This window comes from Antechinus flavipes, chromosome 2 (assembly GCF_016432865.1).
Source record: "Antechinus flavipes isolate AdamAnt ecotype Samford, QLD, Australia chromosome 2, AdamAnt_v2, whole genome shotgun sequence".
Taxonomy (NCBI): Eukaryota; Metazoa; Chordata; class Mammalia; order Dasyuromorphia; family Dasyuridae; genus Antechinus; species Antechinus flavipes.
The window spans coordinates 114,231,126-114,252,681 of record NC_067399.1 but is presented as its reverse complement, the minus strand read 5'-3'; the positions used below and the strand labels follow the sequence as shown (position 1 = coordinate 114,252,681).

The window sequence follows — 21,556 nt, the reverse complement described above, 5'->3', positions numbered from 1 at the left end:
ACTTAATGTTGTTTTACCAGATATTATGCAATGAAAAATGAGAGCTTATTACCTATATGTGATTCTCAACTACCTCCTGATTCTCAACTTTTAGAACAATTAAAAGAAACTTTAAAAATACAATCTCAAAACAGTATAGATACAGCTAGGATCATCTTGATTGACTCCACTATTTCTCAAGCACCTGCAATGTGCTTTTCCTCTTTTTTCTTATTCTTTCTAATGGCTTTCTCATTCTTAACCCCAATGTACCTAGTCAGTGTTGGCCATTTTCACGAATAATGGAGATCCTAATTTAAAACAAACAAACAAAAAAATCTCACCTTCCTTTAACATACTTTTCCCCCTTTAAAACACTAGCCTCTGACCAGTTTGCTAACATAGATAAATCACTATCAAGAGAATAGGTGTTGGAGATTCAGAAAGAGGAGTATGGAATATTGGTTGCTACACTTGGTACTTAAGATAAATTAGAAGATGTGAAAAATGCTTTGTACAAAATGCTCTTTTATTTTAGTGCAAATAATTTTCAGCAGTGACATAAGATAACACATTTAGCAACATTTTACACCACGCAGAAAATAAGAAAGTGTTTCTTTGAAAATCTCTTATAGGAATACTATCTCAAAATGAATGTTTAAGAATGTCAAGGCTGTTTCAGTCAAGGCAACATATCTCTTTCCCTTTTTTGCTTTGGGGGGGAAGGGTGATTTGAATAAAATGAAAATCATTATATCAATTTTATGAGGGAACCTTATCAGGAGTTCTATATGAAGGTTACCTTTATTAGAAACATGTCCAAAATAAAATCTTAAAGATAAATTCCTTAGATAACTCTAAGGAGTGGACACAAATTTCAATTCCGTTTGACGGACACAATATTGTAAGAAGGAAACAAGAGATTGTCTAAAGCAGGAGTTTTTACTTAGGGATATGTAAATTTGTTTTTAAAAATACTTAGGTAACTTGTATTTCAATACAAATAGTCTCTCTCTCTCTCTCTTTTTTTTTTTTTAATACTTTCTACTTTATTTTATGCCATTAAAAATTATTCTGAGGAGTCCCTAAGTTTCACTAAACTGCCAGTGGTTCATGACATAAAGAAGGGTAAGGATCACTGGTAAAACTTTATCTTTGAATAGACTAATTCTGATATTTGAGATGATTTTAATCATGTTGGGAATGAGAGCTCTGGTTCATTAACTGCCTACATTTTCTTGTGAAGTTTTAAATTGTAATTTCTCATCTTCATCTCTCACCTTAGACTTCACAGAAGGATGAGAGGTGAAAATTACTTTTAAGTTGCAGCTAAAAAAACGAATAAAACCACAGGATTATTCATCTTACAATTTAGCAGCACTTGAATCAAGCTCTCTTCACAGCTAACATGCATTCCTGAAAAGGCTTATTATGGGCTCTCAAGGCCTTCTCTGCATTGAAATGAAAGGGTTAACACTGTACCTTTGCTGTTAAGCTGTCTAAAGACCTGTTAATTGGTTCAGTGATAAGTAGGCAGAATTGAGTTGTTTTCAGCCTTACACTTAAGTGCCCTCTATTTTCTGCTGAATTATGAATCTGGTGGGCTACCTTCTAAAAGTGATGATTTAATGATGAGCAGAGCCCATTGATGCTATAAATAGATTTCCACCTACAAACTCTCTTCAGAATTAGGTGGGTTTATACTTCTCAAAAGTGAAAAAAGTTGATCAAAGCAGTAGAAACAAACTAGTATGCAAAATTCTTTAGAGCAAAAGTGGATGCGAGGGGGGATAGAGTTTTCTTATAGAAACACAGGGAGACTGTGTTAGACACTTTCTGAGATAGGGAAGAATCCTCAAACCTCATGATTGTGATTTTCTTTCTTTTTTTAAAGAAAGATTTTTTTTTTTTTTTAAAGATTGTACTTTGGTACTGAAACACTGTCTACCTTCTTTTGACAAATGGAAATAACCTGGTCATTTCCATGTCTGCATGCTGTGTAAATAACTAAAAAGCAAACATGACTGTAACAAGACTCAGTATTCTACCAACAAAATCTGAACTATATATAAATACACCTCCCCCACCCCTACCCTTACCCCATCCCCCAGCCAATCTTAGGATCATTACATTTTGGAGTTAGAAGGGATCATATAGACCATGATCCATATGGTCCAACACCCCCTTATTATGGCCAGATAAGAACCCAAGGCCACACAGATAACAGAGTGGGAGTCAAAATGAAGTCTTCCAGCTCCTCCCACGCCACACTCTGCTCTCCCAGGGACACTTATTAAAGCTGAAGTTCTAACCAATGCCACCAGCACAGCCTAGGAAGGTGAAACTCGAGTCCAAGCCTTACACCTTCCCTGCATAAACCTCTCCCTGGAGAAACCACGCCTGTTCATCAGCTCAGCCAGCTCATGGTACCAAAATTCTGCTGGGCCTAAAACTATCCACAAATTTGACATTGTTAATTAACTCTCTGAAATAAAATTACTTCGTTGGGATCCAACCTCAATCTTAGTCTTTCCCCCTGCACGAATCAGTTGAGAGAGAAGATAATCAATTCTGTCAGTCTGGAACGGATGAGCCAGAGCAGAGGCACTGGTTAGGGAAATGGCTAAGAGTGATAAAAGAAAGGAGATCTGTGTTCTGAACTCTGAAATTTGGCAGCTGTTGTTAGTACAGCATAAAAATTGTTAACCTTATTTCAAAATCCAGAAAGTTCTCTTGGTAATCTTAATTTGCTATCTATCATGTCACAAATACCCTCTTCATCATATGCTGAAAGTCCCTGTAAAGTACTTTTTAAAAAATTGTCTTTGCAATCATTTTATAAGTATTTTCAATTAACTGAACAATTATAAAATGAGCCATGGTATAAATTCCAGGAAAACATAGGAATTTATCCTTTGGAAAGCCCTATTATGTATCATGTTGATTCACAGAAAGGAGCGAAATCAATATAAATGTAGTTAAATGTAATGACCAATAACATGGGAAATAATTTTACTTAAATTACTGCAAAGCCTCCCCCCCCAGAGTATTAATAGCAACTATTCCAAAGGAGCTTAATTTTAGGGGTGTAAAGGACACCACCAGAACTCAATTATTCAAACAGAACTGTATATGTTCCAAAAATGATAAAAGTTTACTTTATCCCATGGACCTAAGTTATTTGTACATTCAAAATTTCATGACTCGCTGTTCTCTGTACTCAATAAAATTGCTTATTTTTCTAATACATATACTGAGTATAAATAAATAAACTACAAGAAAGCTTTAAAAACTGTATTATGCTGTGCAAAAAACTTGAACAACCTACATTCTATGTAAATACCCTGACTAAAATGTTATTGGTTGTGCTACATGAATCTACTTCAGTGCAGAAACAATGGTTGCACAAAAGAAAACTTTTCTGTGTACCGTGTTTAAAATTATTATTATTATTTAGCACTTTTGTTTGCAGACATTCTTCTGTAAAGGAAAGATGAATATACTGCTGCCAATTTAGCCCCAAACCACAAACGACCCCAAACCCATTCTAGTTTGATAGGAACAAAATCCAGCATAAATGTATTACTTTGTTCCAGGACAACGGCTCAGTCTGTTACCCCAAAGCTTTCTTCATGAGGGTAAGCCATGGTTCAAGTCCTCGTTTTGGGTTTAAACTGCACACAGAGAAGAGACTGGGAAGCTTGTCTTTTTGTTTGTCTGTTTTGTTTTTGTTAAGTCTCCATATCCTGGTAGGATAGCTTTTCCAGACAATCCAGGATGGCATCTGTTCCTATATGGAATAGGGACGATGATCTGGGCACCAAAGTCAGCCGAGTTTAGTGATCTGGAGGTCTCCATTGATCTTTATTGTGTCAATTGAAGACAGTGTTTCAATTCGATGATAAAAATCAAAAAGTTGGTGTCCATCCACAAATACTCTAAATCGTGGGTGTTCACAAAGAATTTCCACCTGGGGAAAACAAAATAGTGAATTAAATACATAACTTCAATGATTTTGGCCTAACATATAATTTTGTAATTTCTAGGAAAGCAATGGCACATTTTACTGACTTACAATTGTTTTTGCCTTCAAATACCTGACACCCAGGAAATGATGAAGCCCTTGGCAGGAATATGGTATGGTATTTAATGCCACCACTGCTTACCTACCACATTTATATCACTGATTTTATTAGGAGCTTCCTTCTGAAGTGAAAGGATTCTATTACTTGGCCAGAAGTTGACATGTCAATTCTTGTTAGATCAACTTATAATAAGAATAGTTGACATTTATGTAACACCTAAAGGTTGCAAAGCATCTTGCATACATTATCACCAGGCCTTTGTCAAACAAACATCCTGCTTCCAGGTTGCAAACATTAAGGCTTCATTCTTTCTTTCTTAACTATACCTTATTTACCACAGGATATAATTAATGGCCTCTTGGTACATGTTTATTAAGAGATAGGTATTCACCATAAGGAAAGACTCCACACATGACATTAGTCACATCTAATTAGATATTAACATAGAAGGCCCCAATTCTAATTTAATTTACTGTTGAGATATTTAAAAATGTTGGTCAAGAAGCTTTAGCTACTCCCATCTAGAAGTCACATTCTGGGATCTCTCATGCTGGCCACAATCCCACATGTGGCAGGTGAATGGGTACAATCCTGGGTGACTACTGTCATCGACATAGTTTTAAATTTGCAGAAGTCCTATCTCACATCCTCTCAGTTAGTGCCTACAACACATCTTGAGAAGTAGGTTATATATTATCTCCATTTTACAGATGAGGAAACTGAAGCCAAGAGAGGTTAAATGATTTGCATCTGGTTTGCCAAATGTTAAAAGTTGGATTTGAACCCAGGCTTTCTTGTCCACTATACTGTTTTGCCTCTATTTTTAAGATGGGAAGAGGTAATTATTTCTTCATAAACATGTATGGCATTTTCTATATAAGTAATTGAAGCAGTATAGAATTAGGGCAAAATTTTATTCAGGATGAGCTTATAATAATGATATAATAGCTAGCATTTATATGTCACATTTTAAAGTTTGCAAAACATGTTGCAAAGGTTATCTCATTTGATCCTCTCAACAATCTTGGGAAATGTTATTATTCCCATTTTACATATGGGGAAATTGAGGCAGGCAGTAGTTAAGAGACTTTCTCAAGGTCACACAATTTTAATGTCTTAGGCTCGAGGTGAACCCAAGACTTCCCAACTCTAGGTTCAGGATACTATGCACTGAACTAGCTCACTGCCCATACAAAAGGACAGCCCTTAAGAGGTCAGTGAGTTTTGCATAATTACAGTACATGTGACATGGAACTTTTAAATAGTAGCTGCCAATTGTGGGACACATGCTAACAAGAGGCAGCACAAAACTTTTTATCACTCACTTCCCACATTTTAAACCACAACACTGGGACAACTCTGTCATTCCTTTGTCCAGTCTTAAGGACAAAGACTTTAAGACAATCAGTAATAAATACACTAGTGAAATAATAATCATAATTCCATAGACAAAAAAGTATATAGAAGGAGCTGTGTGGGGATGTGTATGTGTTGTAATACTATCTATTTCTAAAACTATGTACATTTATTTCTGTGGTTCATGGGGTCCATCCAAATTATTTCACAAACAGATAGTTATTACTATTGCGAGCATTAATATACAACACTTACCCCTTTAAATAGTTAAAGTTTTAAATATTTCCAATTCTTAGGAAGCCTATTTCCTGAATGTGCAGAAAATGTCAGCAGCTTAGATATTCTCGACCCACCTAATTAGATACATGCACCAAACTCCCAGGCAAATGATGGTTCTTTGGACTCACCCTAAATGGTTGGTCTGGGATGAAAGGAAAATAAGGAATTGCTGATTGTTCTTCACCTCTTTCTCCCGCTATACATGAATTTCTGAGAAGCTGTTTATCTGTAAATACTGCTTTAAGTTCAATGGCCACATCTGCAGGAGGGTCTTTGGAGTCTCCACACGTCAAACTGATCTCGAAACTGAAAGACCAACAGAACCTCCTTATCTAATATGGAAATGGATAACCCCACATCCTTTCTAGATTATTCAGTCTTAAATTTTCTAAGTCAACTGTGCAAGCCATCTGAAGAGGTAGGGAAAAAAAAATTTACTGAAGGATAAGGATTACCTTTTCAATTTTCCATGTTTCTGTTATTCCCCTTAAGGGGGTGTCTCCCTCTTTCCCCAACCAGAGGCACCCAAAGGCACTTCCTCTATCCACTTTAATCCAACACAGCTATAACTTTCAGAAATCAGAAACAGTTCCAGAGGTTGACTATGGAAACAATAATTTGCAATAAATTTGATTTTCATTGAATTGGTGGTGTGGATTCCTTAAGACTTGCCCTGGCTTCATATAACACATAAAAGAATGATGAAAGGATCCTAACCCCCTCTATGGGTCAAAGGGAAAATGTGTATCTATATTTATAATTCCTGATAAAAATAGCTGTCTGCAGAAATGATGGGTGGGATTCACACAAATTCTTTTCGTGGGAACATGGTACTTTCTTGGCATTTCCTTGGCAGGAAATGTATACAGAAGGAAGAGAAGCACCAAACCACAAAGTTGGAAGGGGAGGAGAAGAGTTTTATTTCTCTGCTAGGCACTCCCATTAACATTCCCTAAGAAACAGTGATTCTGATGATTTTTGAAATCTTATTTTTATTGATATCTTTGGTCTTTTTTATACTATCATCTTTATTTCTAAACATAAAAGCTGTGCCCCTATCCCATCTTCATAACAAAATTTATAAAAGCAGGAAAAAATAAAAGCAGTTCAGCCAAACTAACCAAGATATTGATTATATATGTAGTAATTAAGCCTTACCTCTGAGGGTTGAGGTCTACAATCCCCATCACTAAGATCTTCTTGCCTGGCCTCATCCCACCTTTAATATGCCCACAAAATGGTACTATCTGGAAACAACAAAAAAGATGACAAAAGGTTGGTGGACTATCTGGGGGAAGAGCCTATTCTTCAAAGCTTAAGGAACTAGTCCATGAAGTAAACAGACCAAAAAAAAAAAAAAAAAAAAAAAGAGGCAGGGAGGGGGGAAGTGGGAGGTGGGTAGAAGAACATAAAACAAAATTATTTACCAGTCTCGGAAAGTACACATCTGTTTGGACAGGAGATCCCAAGGAGTTGTTTAAATGCCCATCCTCTAATTTCTAAAAATAGAAACACAAGCGATTCACTTTCAGAAGCCTTTGGTGGGAGATGGAAGGAGAATCAGGGGAACGACAGACCAGGGAACCACAATCAAGGCTGGGCATCCCCTCTACAGCTGGACTTGGAGATTCTACTTCTTCCATCTCTTATATACTTTTAAAAAGGGTAGTCGGGGGAGGGTTCGAGAAGGATGTCCTTGAAGCAGGCTCTGGACGTTTCCAGGTCCTCCGGATCCAACTCAATCCAAAGTCCCACAAAACCAACTTAAATTGAAAGTCCCACAGATGCTGCTCAAATTCAAGGTTTCATCACGAGTCCAGTTCAAATTCTCTCGGACTTGACACGGCAAAACCTTTACCTAAGGAGGGGCGGGCGAGGCCCTGGTCTCACCTCAAACTCTGTCCAGCCTGGGAACGAGGCTGTGCTCTACCTGGCGAGGAAACTCTCAACTTCCCGCAGGCAGGCCTCGGGCGCCAAAGCCGTACAGAAAGGGGGAATCCTCCGACGTGTGGATGAAACCCACCCGCACGTGCGCGCACACTCTCCCTAACGCCCATCGGCTCTTACCTAGCACCTGGCCGGTGGGAGGGGAAGCAATGGGACGGTCCTGGGCTGGCGGGGAGCAGGCTCTCCCCTACTCTAATCCCCGCCTTACCGTTTCCAGGCCAGGTCCAGCCCAGGTCCAGCCCGGGCTACCCCTCTCTTTACCACCATCCCCACCGCCTTCCTTTCGATTCTGGCCGCGCTACTGCGGGCCGTCTGCATGCAGCTCCAGCTCCAGCTAACAGGTATTCGGGATCCAGGGACTTACCCCATAAAGAGGCAGGGGGGAGTTGCAAATTAAACGCCCCCCCCCCCCCCATCTCCAGCAAATCGCCGCAGCGGGGGCAGTTCCCGCGGCTCCGGCCCCACAGCTGGGCGCCCGGGGTTGGGCAGGGGGCCGCGTCTCCTTCCCTCCCTCCCTCCCTCCCTCCTGTGCGCCCTGCCACACTCACCACCTCGTCTCTCTCGGCCACCGATCCCGCCATCTTGTTGCACCGCCGCGGGAGCCGGGGGGCCCGGGGGAGGGGGAAAGGGGAGGGGAAGGTGGGGATACCCGGGTTCCGCTGCCTGGGGGAGGGGGAGACCCAGGTTCGGAGCCGGGCTCCGGCACTCACAGCTGGGGCTTCTGCGGGCGCAGCGCTGGCGGACGGGCGCGCGCGCGCGCGCACACACACCCAGACACGCGCAACTCACAAACACACGCACACACACTTGGCGCTGACCTGACAAGACAGGACCGGGGGGAAGGATTGGGGGGCAGGAAGAGGGGAGCAAGGCTGAGTAAGCGGTGCTGGCAGGATGAGGCCCTCCCCCTTCCCTTCCCCCCCCCAGTGCCCGCGAGCAGCTCCTGCTGCTTTTGCCGCTGATGCAGCTAATGGTGCTATTGCAGGAGGACTGAAGGTGGAAAAGAAAGCCGCTGCGCCGGGCCGGCTCAGGAGGCATATAAAGGCCCAGCCCCGGGCCCAATGGATTACCCAGGCAAAGGAACCGGGAACAGGGCGGGGACCCTGGCTGGGGCTGTCCCGGCTTGTTCAGCTTGCCCTGCCCCGAGGCTATTGGACAGTGCAGGGCTCGCAGGAAGCTGGGATGGCCTCGAGGGCGTGCGTGTTCGTGTGTGGATGGCGGGGAGTGGGTCTCCTTTCCTGCTCCCAAACGCGCCCGTGTGTGTGAGTGTATGAGAGTAGGTGTGTATTGGGAAGACGGAATGGGGGAGGAGATAAGGAGGAAAGAAAGAATTGGAATGCTCTGGATGCTCTCTTCGTGTCTGGTCACCTGAGGTGGAGACCTCTCGTGACCCACAGGATACCCTATTCCCTCTTTTCACCGAGAATGGGCTTTAGGAGCCCCGGAGAAGCAGGCATGTGGGTATGTGTGTGGGATGGGGGGACGGGTAGAAGGGGATTGGGCAGAGAGTACCTTACTGAACCCCACTTTGCCTCAGTACCGCACGTAAACAGCACATACCTTCTGTGTAGATATAACCGTAGCAATCGGTAGTTTTTTGTTCCAAAAAGCTCTTTTTCTCCCGAGTCAGAATGTGAACTCCCCGAGGGCAGGGACTATAGGGTTTGTTTTGTTTTGTTTTTTGCTTTTTGTTTAGCTCTATGACTGGCATTTTAAAATCTCTTAGTAAGTGCTTATGAACGGATTGACCTAGGAATAGACCCCACGTATTATACTGTTGGGTACTTGGAAGGCAAATTAGAGGTTGCCTCATTTAAATAGAAAACAGACTCAGAGAAGTGACGAGTTCAAGGTTACATAAGTGGCAAAAGTGGGATTCAAACCTTCCCCCTTGTGCTCCATCCACATTTAGATTGTCTTGATAAAATTGCAATTGTATTTTGGAAGTAATGTGTGGAAAAGGTTGGCAAAGATGGATCCATCCAACGAGCTTTCCCTCCCCTCTGTCTGCCACTTCTCCCCCATCCCCAACCCCTCCATCCAGACATAGATCACGAACAAAGTTAGCCAGAGCTTTTCAGACACAGCTCTCCCAACGAATTGCACTTTTTCCCCCAGGGATCTTTATGGAGCTAGGGATGTGGGATAAATCACAGGAACAACATCGTAAGGGTTAATGTTTAGGGTCCTCTGCTGGATTCTGTTACAAAACTGAACCAGACACAGTATCGACTTAGTTGAGAGATTCTGTTCTAACCCTAGTTTCATCTCTCACCTGTCCAGCTAAATAAACTGCAGGAAGCCTTCTTTGGCAAGAAGTATAACTCCCTAGAAAGTGTCAGTCTCTTTTCTTTTCTTTCTTTTCCTCTCTCCCTCCCTCCCTCCCTCCCTTCTTACCTCCTTTCCTTCTTCCTTCCCTTCTTCCCTCCCTTGCTTCCTTCCATCAAATTCCTTTACTACTTTTACACATTAGGCAGATTATGTAATTCCCAGATAAAGCCATATCTCCATGTTATATATTAGGTGACATCTTTGGCTCAAACATTTCACTGTGTGAATCACCAGGGTGTTTTACACTAATACCCAAGGGAACATGTGTGACTTAATGCAAACTGAAGGCAACCTTCTGAGGTTTTCAGCTTGGCTCTGCCCACTGCCTGAGTAATCTTGGATGCATCCATATATTCATGGCAGTTTTTCCATTGTAGTGTCTCTTATAGAATAACCAAGTGGGGTGGGAGAAATGTACATAAAGTTACTTCACACTGTTTACCTCAGTTTCCTCATCTAGAAAATTAGCTGAAGAAGGAAATGGCATACCCTTCCAGTATCTTTGCCAGGAAAACGCCCAGTAGGGTAGCAAACATTGACATATTTGAAATTACTGAACAACAATAATAATGTTTATAAATGATATTCATATTCCCAGCTGTGGGACCTAAACTGGATTAAAGGTTTAGATAAGGTGGATATTTTGTTTGGTGCACAGTATTGCTCCAGCTGCTTACTTCTGTTCTGATAAATTTAGTGACTCCTATAGCAATATATTTCAAGGATTGTGACTTTGTTATTTCCTCCACCAATAATTCACATCCTTTTTGCAACTTAAATAGGTGTTCAAGGGTCAGTGTGGCCAGAAATCATCACCCAGCAGCCAATTTGTGACAAGCTTTTCTGATCTCAGTTGAGTTGGTCATCAGTTGATAAAAACTTGTATGCTTGGGAGCCTTTCCAACTTGGTAGGGTGAGAAAGTACTGAATTTGCCTTCAGAAAACCTGAATTCAAATGCTGACCATGCTTCTTACTTGTGTGACTTTAGATAAGCCACTTTAACCAGTATGGGACTCAATTTCCTCATGTGTTAAAATGGGGGCTAAAGTAAATGGTGACTAAAGTCTCTTGGTGCTCTAAATCCTATGATCTTAAGTGGTTTATTATCTTAAAATTTTTTTGATAGTTTTTATAAAGTGAATGGTTGTTTTCAAATGAAGAATAATCCTCTGATTTGATTTAAGTCTGGATGTTCAAATATCAAGTTTGCTTAAAGTAAGATGCATGGCTTGGTGATATATTAAATATGCTTAGAATATGGTAATACACTATGCCAGTGTTTGAATCAATGTAATATATTTATAATATGTTAGCATGATAACATAAGATGGTAATATTCAGTCAGTAGGAGAGTTGTTTTTGAATATGGATCACAGGAAAAGGAACCTACATAAAACATAATTCTAACAGTTTATGAGAGATAACTAAATCAGAGCAAGCCAATGTCCCTAATTGGGGAAAAAAAATCATTTATATGTTGGTCTTCAGTTCTGTGGTGAAAATTAAGTTACAGGACTCATGTTTTGATTATTAGTATCAGCATATTTAAACATTAATATTCAGCCCTTTAAGATATAAGCATAAGATGTTTTATCATTCAATCACTTAAGTTAGTGAGAACAATTAAGAGAGAAACCCCTAATTCTAAATAAGTGCATTTTTAATTTACCAAAAGGTATAAATTATAGTTAATGAATGTATTAATTTGTCTTCCCTGCTGTGAACTTTACCCTTAATATACACACTTGTCTATAGTGTCTATTCATCTTTTTCTGATTTATCACATCTATATGATGTTACATATATCCTCTTTATAGCTAAAATCTAAACTTAGATGTCAGAAGTATGAATCTTTTCATTTGGAAAATTATGGCATAAATGTATACAATCACAGCCATTCTCTTCCACCCTCTCCTAAAGCAAGGAGCAAAAGGACTTTGTTTCATTGTCATGAGAGTGGATATTCTTTCCAACTGAATGTTGAGGACCGTGTGTCAGCCATCATCCCTGTGGTTTTATTGATACCTCCTAACCCTCTGTGAGATTAAGATACAACTGAACAACTGAACTATAAGACAACACTGACAAGCACATTCCTTGGGAGAATTCACAGCTTAAAAAATATGCCATGTTTGTGATCTTGGGGACTTGGTAACATTACCTTTGAACATTTCAGTAATTACCTCTACTTCTATCACTTTTTTATTTATTTCCCTTTCTTCTCTTCTTCCATCACATTGACCTATGAATGAATAAAAGCCCACACTGAGTAAAAAACAGTGGGTTGCTATTTTAAGAAAGAAACTCTTAATTAGACACTATTGGGAAGAGAGTTCTTCCAATTTTTGTAGCATGAAAGGAAGACATTTGGGGATTGTTCTCAACAGGCTAACAGAGTAGGCTTTGAAAGACAAGGGGGACTGAGGGCAGAGTGGTGATGGGGTGAGAGGATGAGAGAGTGAAGGAATAGAAGTTGGGGGGAGGAGTAAAATCTGATGTGCCTTCATCCTTTTGTAATTCAAGTAGGTATCTCTGTTGGCTTTCTCTTACTTAAAAGGAATGTGAACAGGACTGCATAGTGCTTGGGAGGCCTAATTACACTTACATTTCTTGCCTCATTATGTTTGACATTTCTATTCTCATTTTCTGGTTTATGGTTCTTTTATTGTCTTTTTACTTTATTGCTGACAAGTAGTATGAAGTGTTTCTTAGTTTCATGGAAACTTTCTTGGGTTATTGGGTGGAAACAGACCAAGATTCTGATTTAGCAATCATCTGGGAATCCTGACTAATGAGCAAAAAACACAGGAAGAAGATTGCCATGTTTTAATTGCTAGAGAAAACAGACTTGAGTGACAAAGATTATTAAATTGCTTTAGATGGGAAATAGTAAAGAACAATAATTACCCTAGAACAAATAGCTTTTGATTTCCAGGGTCCTGTAACAGCTAAGATAAACCACAAAGGATTTGAATTTGGCACCTGGGTGACAGACAAAATGTGATGTCTGTCAAAAATGCCACAATTGGTTAGGTAGTTTCTTATTTAAACATATACACATATACACACCCTCCTTGAATCTGTATTATAGAGGATATCATCTCTGATATTCTTCCAAGTTTTGGGCCAACTTGCATTTTAGTTCATAAATTTTGCTATCTGCTTCTTTTGGCCAGCAATATGTAAAATGGATCTGAGGTTATCTCTAGAAATGGCACCACTCTGGTCATGTCCTCATCATTAACAAAATGACTGTCTGAGCTCCTTATCCAAATAGTTCAAGTGAAAAATTGCTCTAAATGGCTAAAGTACAAGTTGACTTGGATTATTTATGATTTATTCACCCCTCTGGCTCTTTTTACACAGTGAAATACTGTGTGACCCTAGATAAGTCATTTTTTTTTTCAGTCAACAGACAAATATTTTGGGCATATAAGAAAAGGCCTGTGAGTTTTTGTTTTTTTTTTTTGAGCCTCATCTTCTCCATCATTATTTAATTATTTAATTTTTAATTTATTTTTAATTTTCATTTTAAAATGCTGAGTTCCAAATTCTCTCTCTCCCTCCCACTGAGAAGGCAAGCAATATGATATCAATTATACTTGTGAAGTCATGTAAAACACTTCCATATTAACTATGTTTCAAAAAACAAAAAGCAAAAGACAGTGAACAACATATTCTTTAATTTGTATTTAGAGTTTAGCAGTCTTCTCTCTGGAGATGGATAGCATTTTTCATCATGGACCCTTTGGAATTGTCTTGGGTCATTGTATTGGTCAGAGGAGCTAAGTCTTCCAGAGTTGATGATTGTTACAATATTGCTGTTACTATGTACAATTTTCTCCTGATTTTGTTCACTTCACTTTGCATCAGTACTGGGCTAGTCAATTACTTTTGTAATTCTCAGTTTCCCTATCTATAAGATGCAGGAATTGGCTTCTAAAGTTCCTTCTGGTTTATACAGAATTGAGATGGAAAAGCCCAAATAGCCTTATGTCCTGATCAAAATTCAGTCTCTTTCATGTCCATCTATACAACTTCATTTGGCTTTGGAGACTGTACTTGGGTGTGCACTGAAACCTAAGGATTGATTGAGGCTAATGAAGGTTGGACATCGCCAGAATCTGTCTACCCAGCTCTATATTGCACAGATACAGAAACTCCACCTACAATGTTTTAATTGGACAAGCTTTTTTTTATGACTGTCAGTTGGGTATGGGTTTTTTGGGTAATGTTTAGTTTACGATTCAGTCTCATGCAATAGAAGGGCCCTCCATTAAACACCGACTCTGATGTGTCATGGCATAGAAGTGACCCTAGGGTCTTGAAGACTTATGTTATTTATTGGAACATAATGTTTGTAAACTCCACCCAACCTAGGAGAAGGGTCTGCTATCTAACGACCAGCTTCTCAGCTCATCATCTGGCCGATGACAGTACGAGCACATTATAAAGCACAACTTTCAAAGACTAGATTTTAAAGATTTCATAATCTACTCTTGTATTCAACAACAATAACAACATGAAAAACACTTTTAAAAACCCAATCACCTATTTCTTCTTTAGGGAGGAGGCCTTATAGGAGTAGGCAAAGGTTTTACTCTCCTTTTGGAGGTCAACAATTAGTTATCTTTTCTTCTTTTTGCAATGTTAAAAATGATGGTGATGAATGTTATTTTAGTATGTGGTATCTAAGAACTGTGCCAGATAAGATGCAGCTGGAAGGATAAGACAGAGAGGCTGTATTAGGTCACCAAGGATTAAATGACAGGATTCAAAACTAGTTCTTCCCATTCCTAATCCATCATTTTGCTCACTGTACTTCTGATTAGAAGTATCAAATTACCCAATGCTTATAGTCTCCCAAATGAACTTGACCTCCTGAGGTGAATAATGATCGGAAGGAATGGTTTTGGGAAGAAGATATAGGAGTCTAAGAGCTAAAATAAGGCTTTAAAATCATAAATTAGCCTTGATCAAGAAACTGAGGCCCAAAGAGACGTAAAGTCATGGCTAGTTATTGGGGTAAGATTAGTAAATAGCAATAATAATAATAGCTAACATTATTATTATGCTTGCTATTGCTAAGCACTTGGTAATTATCATCTCATTTGATTTTCCCAACAGCCCTGGGAGGTAGGTGCTATTATTATCTCCCTTTTACAAACTGAAGCAAATAAAGGTCAAGTGATTTGCTTAGGAGGTCACACATGCTAGTAAGGGTCTGAGGCTGAATCGAAACCCAAGTTTTCTTGACTCCAGGCCTGGTGCTCTATCTTTTGCCCTGATTATTTTTATAGGACTAGGCAACCTAAAAAACAAAGCTGATAATTTTATGTATATACACACAGTATGTAGTGAGTGTGTATTTGTATATATACATATATGTTTGTATGTATTTATTCCCTTGTGTGTATATATATATATATATATATATATATATATATATATACACACATTCCTGGATATGTATGTATATATTATGTATGTATTTGTAAATATGAAGATATAAGTGTCTACTTATCTATAGGTTGGTAACTATGTAATCTTTATTATAACAGCTCTCACAGAAGTACATAATAAACATTTAGTAATATGGATAATTTCTAAATATATATAGTTACCCAAGTCTGGTTAGCAAATAGTCACTCAGATCGTCTGGATCATCTATTGATTCTCTTCCTGTCTAAACTGCAGATCCCTTTTGTTGGATCTTCATCCATTATTCTCACTATTTCTAGATGTTCTCCAGAGTTCTGGGCCACCTTCCCTTTTCTCTTTTTACTCATTTGGTGACCTCATCCACTTATATGGGTTGAATTCTTATTTCTATGAAAATGTCTTTCAGATCTGGATATCATATGTACTTATATGTATGTATATCTATATCAACATACACACACATATATTTTTTTTCCTTGTGATCTCCATTCCAATGTCATCTACTGCCTACTTGATAATTTAAACTAAGTATCTCAAAGACATCTCAAACTCAACAGAAATTGTTAACGTCTCTCTCCAACCCTTCAAAACATTCTACTTGTGAATTTTCTATTTCTTTTGAGGGCATCACCATCCTTCCAGTCTCCAGGTTCAGTTTCCCTGTCACTTTTGACTTCTCACTTTCATTCACCTCATTTATGCATTTAATTCATAAATATTATCACTTCTACCTCCACAACAGCTCTTGAATATGACCCATTCACTCTACTCAAATAGCTATCTTCCCATTCAAGTCTTTATTGACTCCTGATGATGATTATATCAAAAGATTTCTCATTGATCACCTTTCCTCAAGTTTCTCTCTGTGATGACCGTGTATTTAAAATCAGCTGGAGTCAGGAATTCAGGTTAAGGGAAAAATCTTCAATCTTTATTCTCAGTAGAGGTGAGGGGGGATTGCGATAGCAATATGGGAAGAAGGATTGTGATAACAATATGGGCAAGAAGGATTGTGATAGCAATATGGGCAGACAGGAAGCCAGCTAGCAGAGGGGGATTGGAGGTAAAGGACGGTCACGATAGCAATGAGAGTAGCTGTGTCAAGATGCCAGCCAGCAGTCTCCCCTTTCTCTTCCCTTTCCACTCCCTTGCCTCCACCACCAAAATCGTCATTTCCTATACAACACATCAGGACTTGCCCAAAGAGTGGGCGGGGGCCATTTTTTCTCCAAGCTTATATATTAATAGAGTATGGTCCAATTACTATTTATTCTCACGTGCTTGGGACCTCATTGCATCAACTCAAGCCCCAGCCCATTACATCTCTCTAATCCATTCTCACACTATCACCAAAGTGAATTTGCTAAAATATAAGTATGACTATGCCCCACTCCCAAATAAAATCCAGTAGCTTCCTATTACATTTAAAGTTTTTACTATCTGGCCTCATTCTCCCTTTCCAGCCTTCTCCCATCTTACTCTCCCCCATACACTTTATGGACCAGCCAAAATGACCTTGGTCTTCCTCACTCATGATATTCATTTCCTCATCATTGCACCTCGTGCTTAGAGTTCATTTCTTTATCTCCTTTTTGAATTCCTAGTCTTTTTCAAAACTCAGGGATAGATCTAATTTCTGTTTCTTGAAGGAAGGGACTGTCTGCTTTTATTTTTATTTCCAGCACTTAAGACTGTGTCTAGCACACAATAAGTGCTTAATAAATGCTTGTGGTTAACTTTGGTCTTTAGTTTTCTGTAAGATCAAGACATTAGAGTAGCTAATTTCTAAGGTCCCTTCTCACTCTAAATCTTATTTTCCAATAAGACTACACCATAGAAAGATTTTCTTAATTACTCTTTTTTCAGCAGCAAGATTATGTTATTTTAAAAATTGTACTCCTTAGGTTTCTCTGTTAAAAGGTCAAATATTTCATTAAGGAGACTTTGAATATGAGCAAATTTTGGCCATTGGGTAATTAACACTGGACATTAAGCTACAGGGGCTGTATAAGATTTAATGTAAACTAAAGACAAAAACCACACACAAAGTATGAACAATATCTTTGCAAGGTCAATCATCAGGAAGCAGAATTTTTAAAAAATCAATAAATCAGAAGCATAATAATATAAAAATATATTTGCTCTCTGTTTATATTAAACATTAAACCACTGTAGAGGATATCTCATTTCAGCACAGAATTAAACATTAACCATAATAAATACAGGTCCAAAGAGAGTTGAGCAATGAGGATGTCACATTTCAACAGACGAGATTGCCTTATGATGAGAACTGAGGGGCAGCTTAATAGTCCTCAAGTAAATAAAGTGTTATTATTATATAAAGTGATCAGAAATTTTCTCTCTCCAGGGAAAAAAAAGAAATGGGTGTAAATTTTGCTGTTGTTAGAAATTAAGGCCAATAAACAAAGACATTTTTAAAGCCATATAAGTTGTTGAAATAGTTTGTGAGTGATGTGGTATAATGGAACACAATTCCCACCTGCCTATTTTATTTGGACAGATGGTTCTGTCCAAGATGAGCAAAATAAAAACTAGAGAAGAGACAAAAAAGGATAAGCCTATTTCAAATGAAGAATTTTAAATTGTAAGTGACCATATAGAAATGTATTCCAAATCTTTAATAAAGCAGCTGGGTGGCACGGGCCTGACTTCAGGACGACCTGACTTCAAATATGATTTCAGACCATTATTAGCTGTGTGAGCCTGGGTGAGTCACTTCACCCTCTTTGTCTCAATTTCCCCAACTGTAAAATGAGCTGGAGAAGGAAATGGCAAACCACTTCATAGTTATCACTAATAAAATCCCAAATGGGGTCACAGAGTAGGACACAACTGAATAACAAACACAAATCTTTTACAGAAAAATGCAAATAAAATAACTTGGTGGTTTTAATTTATGTCCTGAAAGTGGTCAGAAATTACAGCAACAGGAATAATCATCATTGGAGGGACTTTAGGAAGACAGACCTTGGCGGAGCTCGAATTAACTCAAGATTTTGTTTATCAATTTGTAGCAATTCAAGAAAAGTGATGAAGATATTTACGTACATTATTGTTGTTTGTCCTTGGTTTTCAAAGAGAACCAGTGACATTATAGGGTGATGTCTTGCCTCGAGTGTGAGTTGGATTTCATTGAAGCAGTGCTGCACAGTTGTCAGCCTCCCTCTGTTTTCCAGTCATTGAAGTCCGGTAACAAAACAAAAGTCAGGGTGACAGGTGATGGCCTGGGATGTGGTGGATGACCTTGGGGTCTTTTGCAGTCTGACCAAGCTCTAGATACTCCACAGTTCCTGCCTTCATGGCACTAATTGTTTTCATCCACCCATTCCACCAGAGGAGGACTTTGTATGCTTGGGGCAGACATCCCTCTAACTCACTGACAGGCTTTAGGCCCATCAGCTACCTCCAACCTAGTTTAGCCCGTTTGGTGAGACAGTTTGCCGGGGTGGGCTTGCTACCTTTGCTGCAGCCTCCTGGAGCTGCAAGAGAGAGTTGGCAGGGGACACCAAGGGTGGATGAGCAGCTCCCAAGTAATCTGGGTAAGCCCTCACAGCAGGGATGCTGGTCCTTTCTGAACACCCCATACCTGCAGGTAATTGGTGCAAAGCACTGGCCTATAGTCTCAAATCTGGCCTCAGACACTTACCAGCTGTGTAATGCTGGGCAGATCATTTCTGCCTCAGTGTCTGTAACTACGCCTACCTTGCAGGGTTGTGAGAGTTAAATATGATAATAGATGTAAAGCATTTAGCAAAGGGCTTGGCACATAATAGGCTCTTAGTAAATCCTTCCTTTCTTCTTCCCTTCTTCCCTCCCTCCCTTCCTTCTTTCCTTCCTTTCTCTTCCTGTTTTCTTTCTATCCCTTCCTTCCTTCCTTCCTCTTCCTGTTTTCTTTCTATCCTTCCTTCCTCTTCCTGTTTTCTTTCTATCCTTCCTTCCTTTTCTTCCTTCCTTCCTTCTTTCCTTCCTTCCTTCCTTCCCTCTCTTCCCTCCCTCTCATATGTCCTCCCTTCCTTTCTCTCTCTTCCTTCCTTTCTTCCTTTTTTCTTTCCTCTGACTCAAGGTGATCAAAGATAGAAATACAAACCCAGAATTTATCCAAAAAGCATTTATTAAGCACCTATTGTCAGACACTTTGCTAAATACATATGAACATTTTTGTAGTAGCAAAAACAAAATGAAAAAGTGGATGCACAAGAGTTGAGTAATGCCCCCCCCCTCCAAAAAAAATCCTGGTATGTGAATATAATGGAATAATTGTGAAGTAAAAAATGGTGAATATGAGAATTGAAGGCAAGGGATCTCTTCTGAGTTTATTATTTTTAGGCCATATAGAAGTACTGTATATTTGTTTTTGAGTTGATGACAAAAATGATTTGCAGTATGCATGAGGTAGAATAAGAGAGTGGTTAGGTGGAGGCCAGCTGGGACTTTTAAAACCTCTTCCCCAGGCAGCTAATTACTTTGTCAATGACTTGGTGTAAATCACTTAGTCTCTCTTTGCCTGTAAAACAAAGATACTGAAATGTATCCCCAGCTAATATCAGCAAAGTGCTTGCAATCTCTTGATGAAAAAACAGCACAAATGCAAGGTATTTCTATTATTACATATGCAGCATCCAATTGATCAAAGCCCATGATGATGCTAAGTTTCCACTTTAGTTTTATGTAGGTGAATCTATTCTGAGGAGTGAAATAAACAACATCCTCACATTTCTCCTTCTCTGTGTCTTGAATTTATAGAAACAAATTATCTCTTTTAGATATTTCAAAATTCCCTTAAAATTTATGGTTTTATATTTGTAATGGTTTTCATTTTTCTTGCTTTCTTTGTGGTGAGGAAAGAGGGAGGAAATTTGAAACTGAAAATAAAACTGAATTTTAAAATAAGCATATTTTTAAAAAGAATTTAAAAGTAAAGGTAAAAAAAAATTAAAATTATGGTATTAAAGTGCTGGTTGTATGTTTAGGACTGGTTCCAGACATATACTTGCTGTGTGACAATGGACAATCCGCTTAGTTTCCTTGTCTGTAATATGGGGATAATAATAGCACACACTTCTCATGATTGTTCTGAGGAGCAAATGAGACAATATTTGCAAAGCACTTATCATAGTGCTTTATACAAATAAGTACTTGTATACAAATAACTCCTTCTTTCCTTTCTCTCTCCCTCTTTCCCTTCCTTCCTTCTATCCTTACATCCTTTCTTCTTCCTTAAGGAAGGAAGGAAAGAAGAGGGAAAAGAAGGAAAAATTTACTGAGTCTATTATATGTCAAGTGGGTGTTGTCCTGACCAATCTAGGACAAATGATATCAAAGGCATTTTTTGCTAGTATGATATGATGACCTTGTAATTAGAGAACTTATGTATTAACAGAGGGCATCTTTGAGATATTTAGACAAATTTGGCTTTCTCATTTTGTTTTCATTTTCCTTCTGTAGGTCCCTCTATTGTAATCTCCATCTAATTTTGATGTCATTTTAGTCCAAATGATTTTTAGAATTTTTTAAATCCTTTTTTAATTTAAGAAATTTGCTACTATTTTTCTTACATCACCTACTTTTCTCAGCATCTCTTCCAGAACTAGAATAAAGAATAAAAGAGGGAGAAAAACCAGTTCAGCAAAATTAACACCTCAACCAAGTCCTATATGGTGCTCTAAAACCATAATCCCCTTACCTCTACAGGTAAGAGAAAGAAGTATATTCTTAATATCTCTTCTTTTAGGCCTATCTTGTACATTACAATTTTATGATAGCCAATCTCATGTTTTTTGATTGTTCTTTTTATGTACACTTTTGTAAACATTGTGAATACTGTTTTACTGCTTCTGCTCACTTTGCATATTCTTAATCTTTCGTGCTCTTCTGTATTCAATATATTCATTATTTCTTGTAGCTCAGTAATATTCCATTACATTCATGTATCACAAATTGTTATAGCAATCCCCCAATTTGTGGCTTTTTTTTTGTTTCCAGTTATTTACTAGCGCAAAAAGTGGCACTATAAATATTTTTATGAGTGTGTGTCTTTCTTCTTACCATTGACTTCCTTGGGATCAGCTACATTCCTACATGCAAGGCTATGCAACATTTAGTGACTTTTCTTAGC

General features: G+C 38.7%; 2 protein-coding genes across 2 annotated transcripts in view; one reads left to right on the top strand and one right to left on the bottom strand.

Annotated features, from left to right (window-relative positions):
- Positions 1-490: 490 nt before the first annotated feature.
- On the bottom strand, positions 491-9,095 carry LGALSL (galectin like). The gene is made up of 5 exons (XM_051975386.1): positions 8,195-9,095; positions 7,127-7,198; positions 6,858-6,946; positions 5,828-6,005; positions 491-3,949 (listed from the first exon to the last, which is right to left on the bottom strand). The coding sequence occupies exons 1-5, from the start codon at positions 8,225-8,227 to the stop codon at positions 3,806-3,808; spliced, it is 516 nt and encodes a 171-aa protein (XP_051831346.1). The 5' UTR covers positions 8,228-9,095; the 3' UTR covers positions 491-3,805.
- Positions 7,139-21,556, top strand: part of LOC127548133 (uncharacterized) — an 84,737-nt gene continuing 70,319 nt past the window's right edge. Inside the window, exon 1 of the mRNA XM_051975384.1 lies at positions 7,139-7,987. Coding sequence (XP_051831344.1) covers positions 7,963-7,987 — 25 coding nt within the window. The 5' untranslated portion in view covers positions 7,139-7,962. The remainder of the gene's footprint in view (positions 7,988-21,556) is intronic.

Coding starts and splice junctions, on each gene's coding strand:
- LGALSL (XM_051975386.1), bottom strand. CDS start 8,227: ATGGCGGGATCGGTGGCCGAGAGAGACGAGGTG. Junction 7,199..8,194: donor TGGCCGAGAGAGACGAGGTG/GTGAGTGTGGCA, acceptor TTCTATTTTTAG/AAATTAGAGGATGGGCATTT. Junction 3,950..5,827: donor TCCCAGACCAACCATTTAGG/GTGAGTCCAAAG, acceptor TGTTTTCCCCAG/GTGGAAATTCTTTGTGAACA.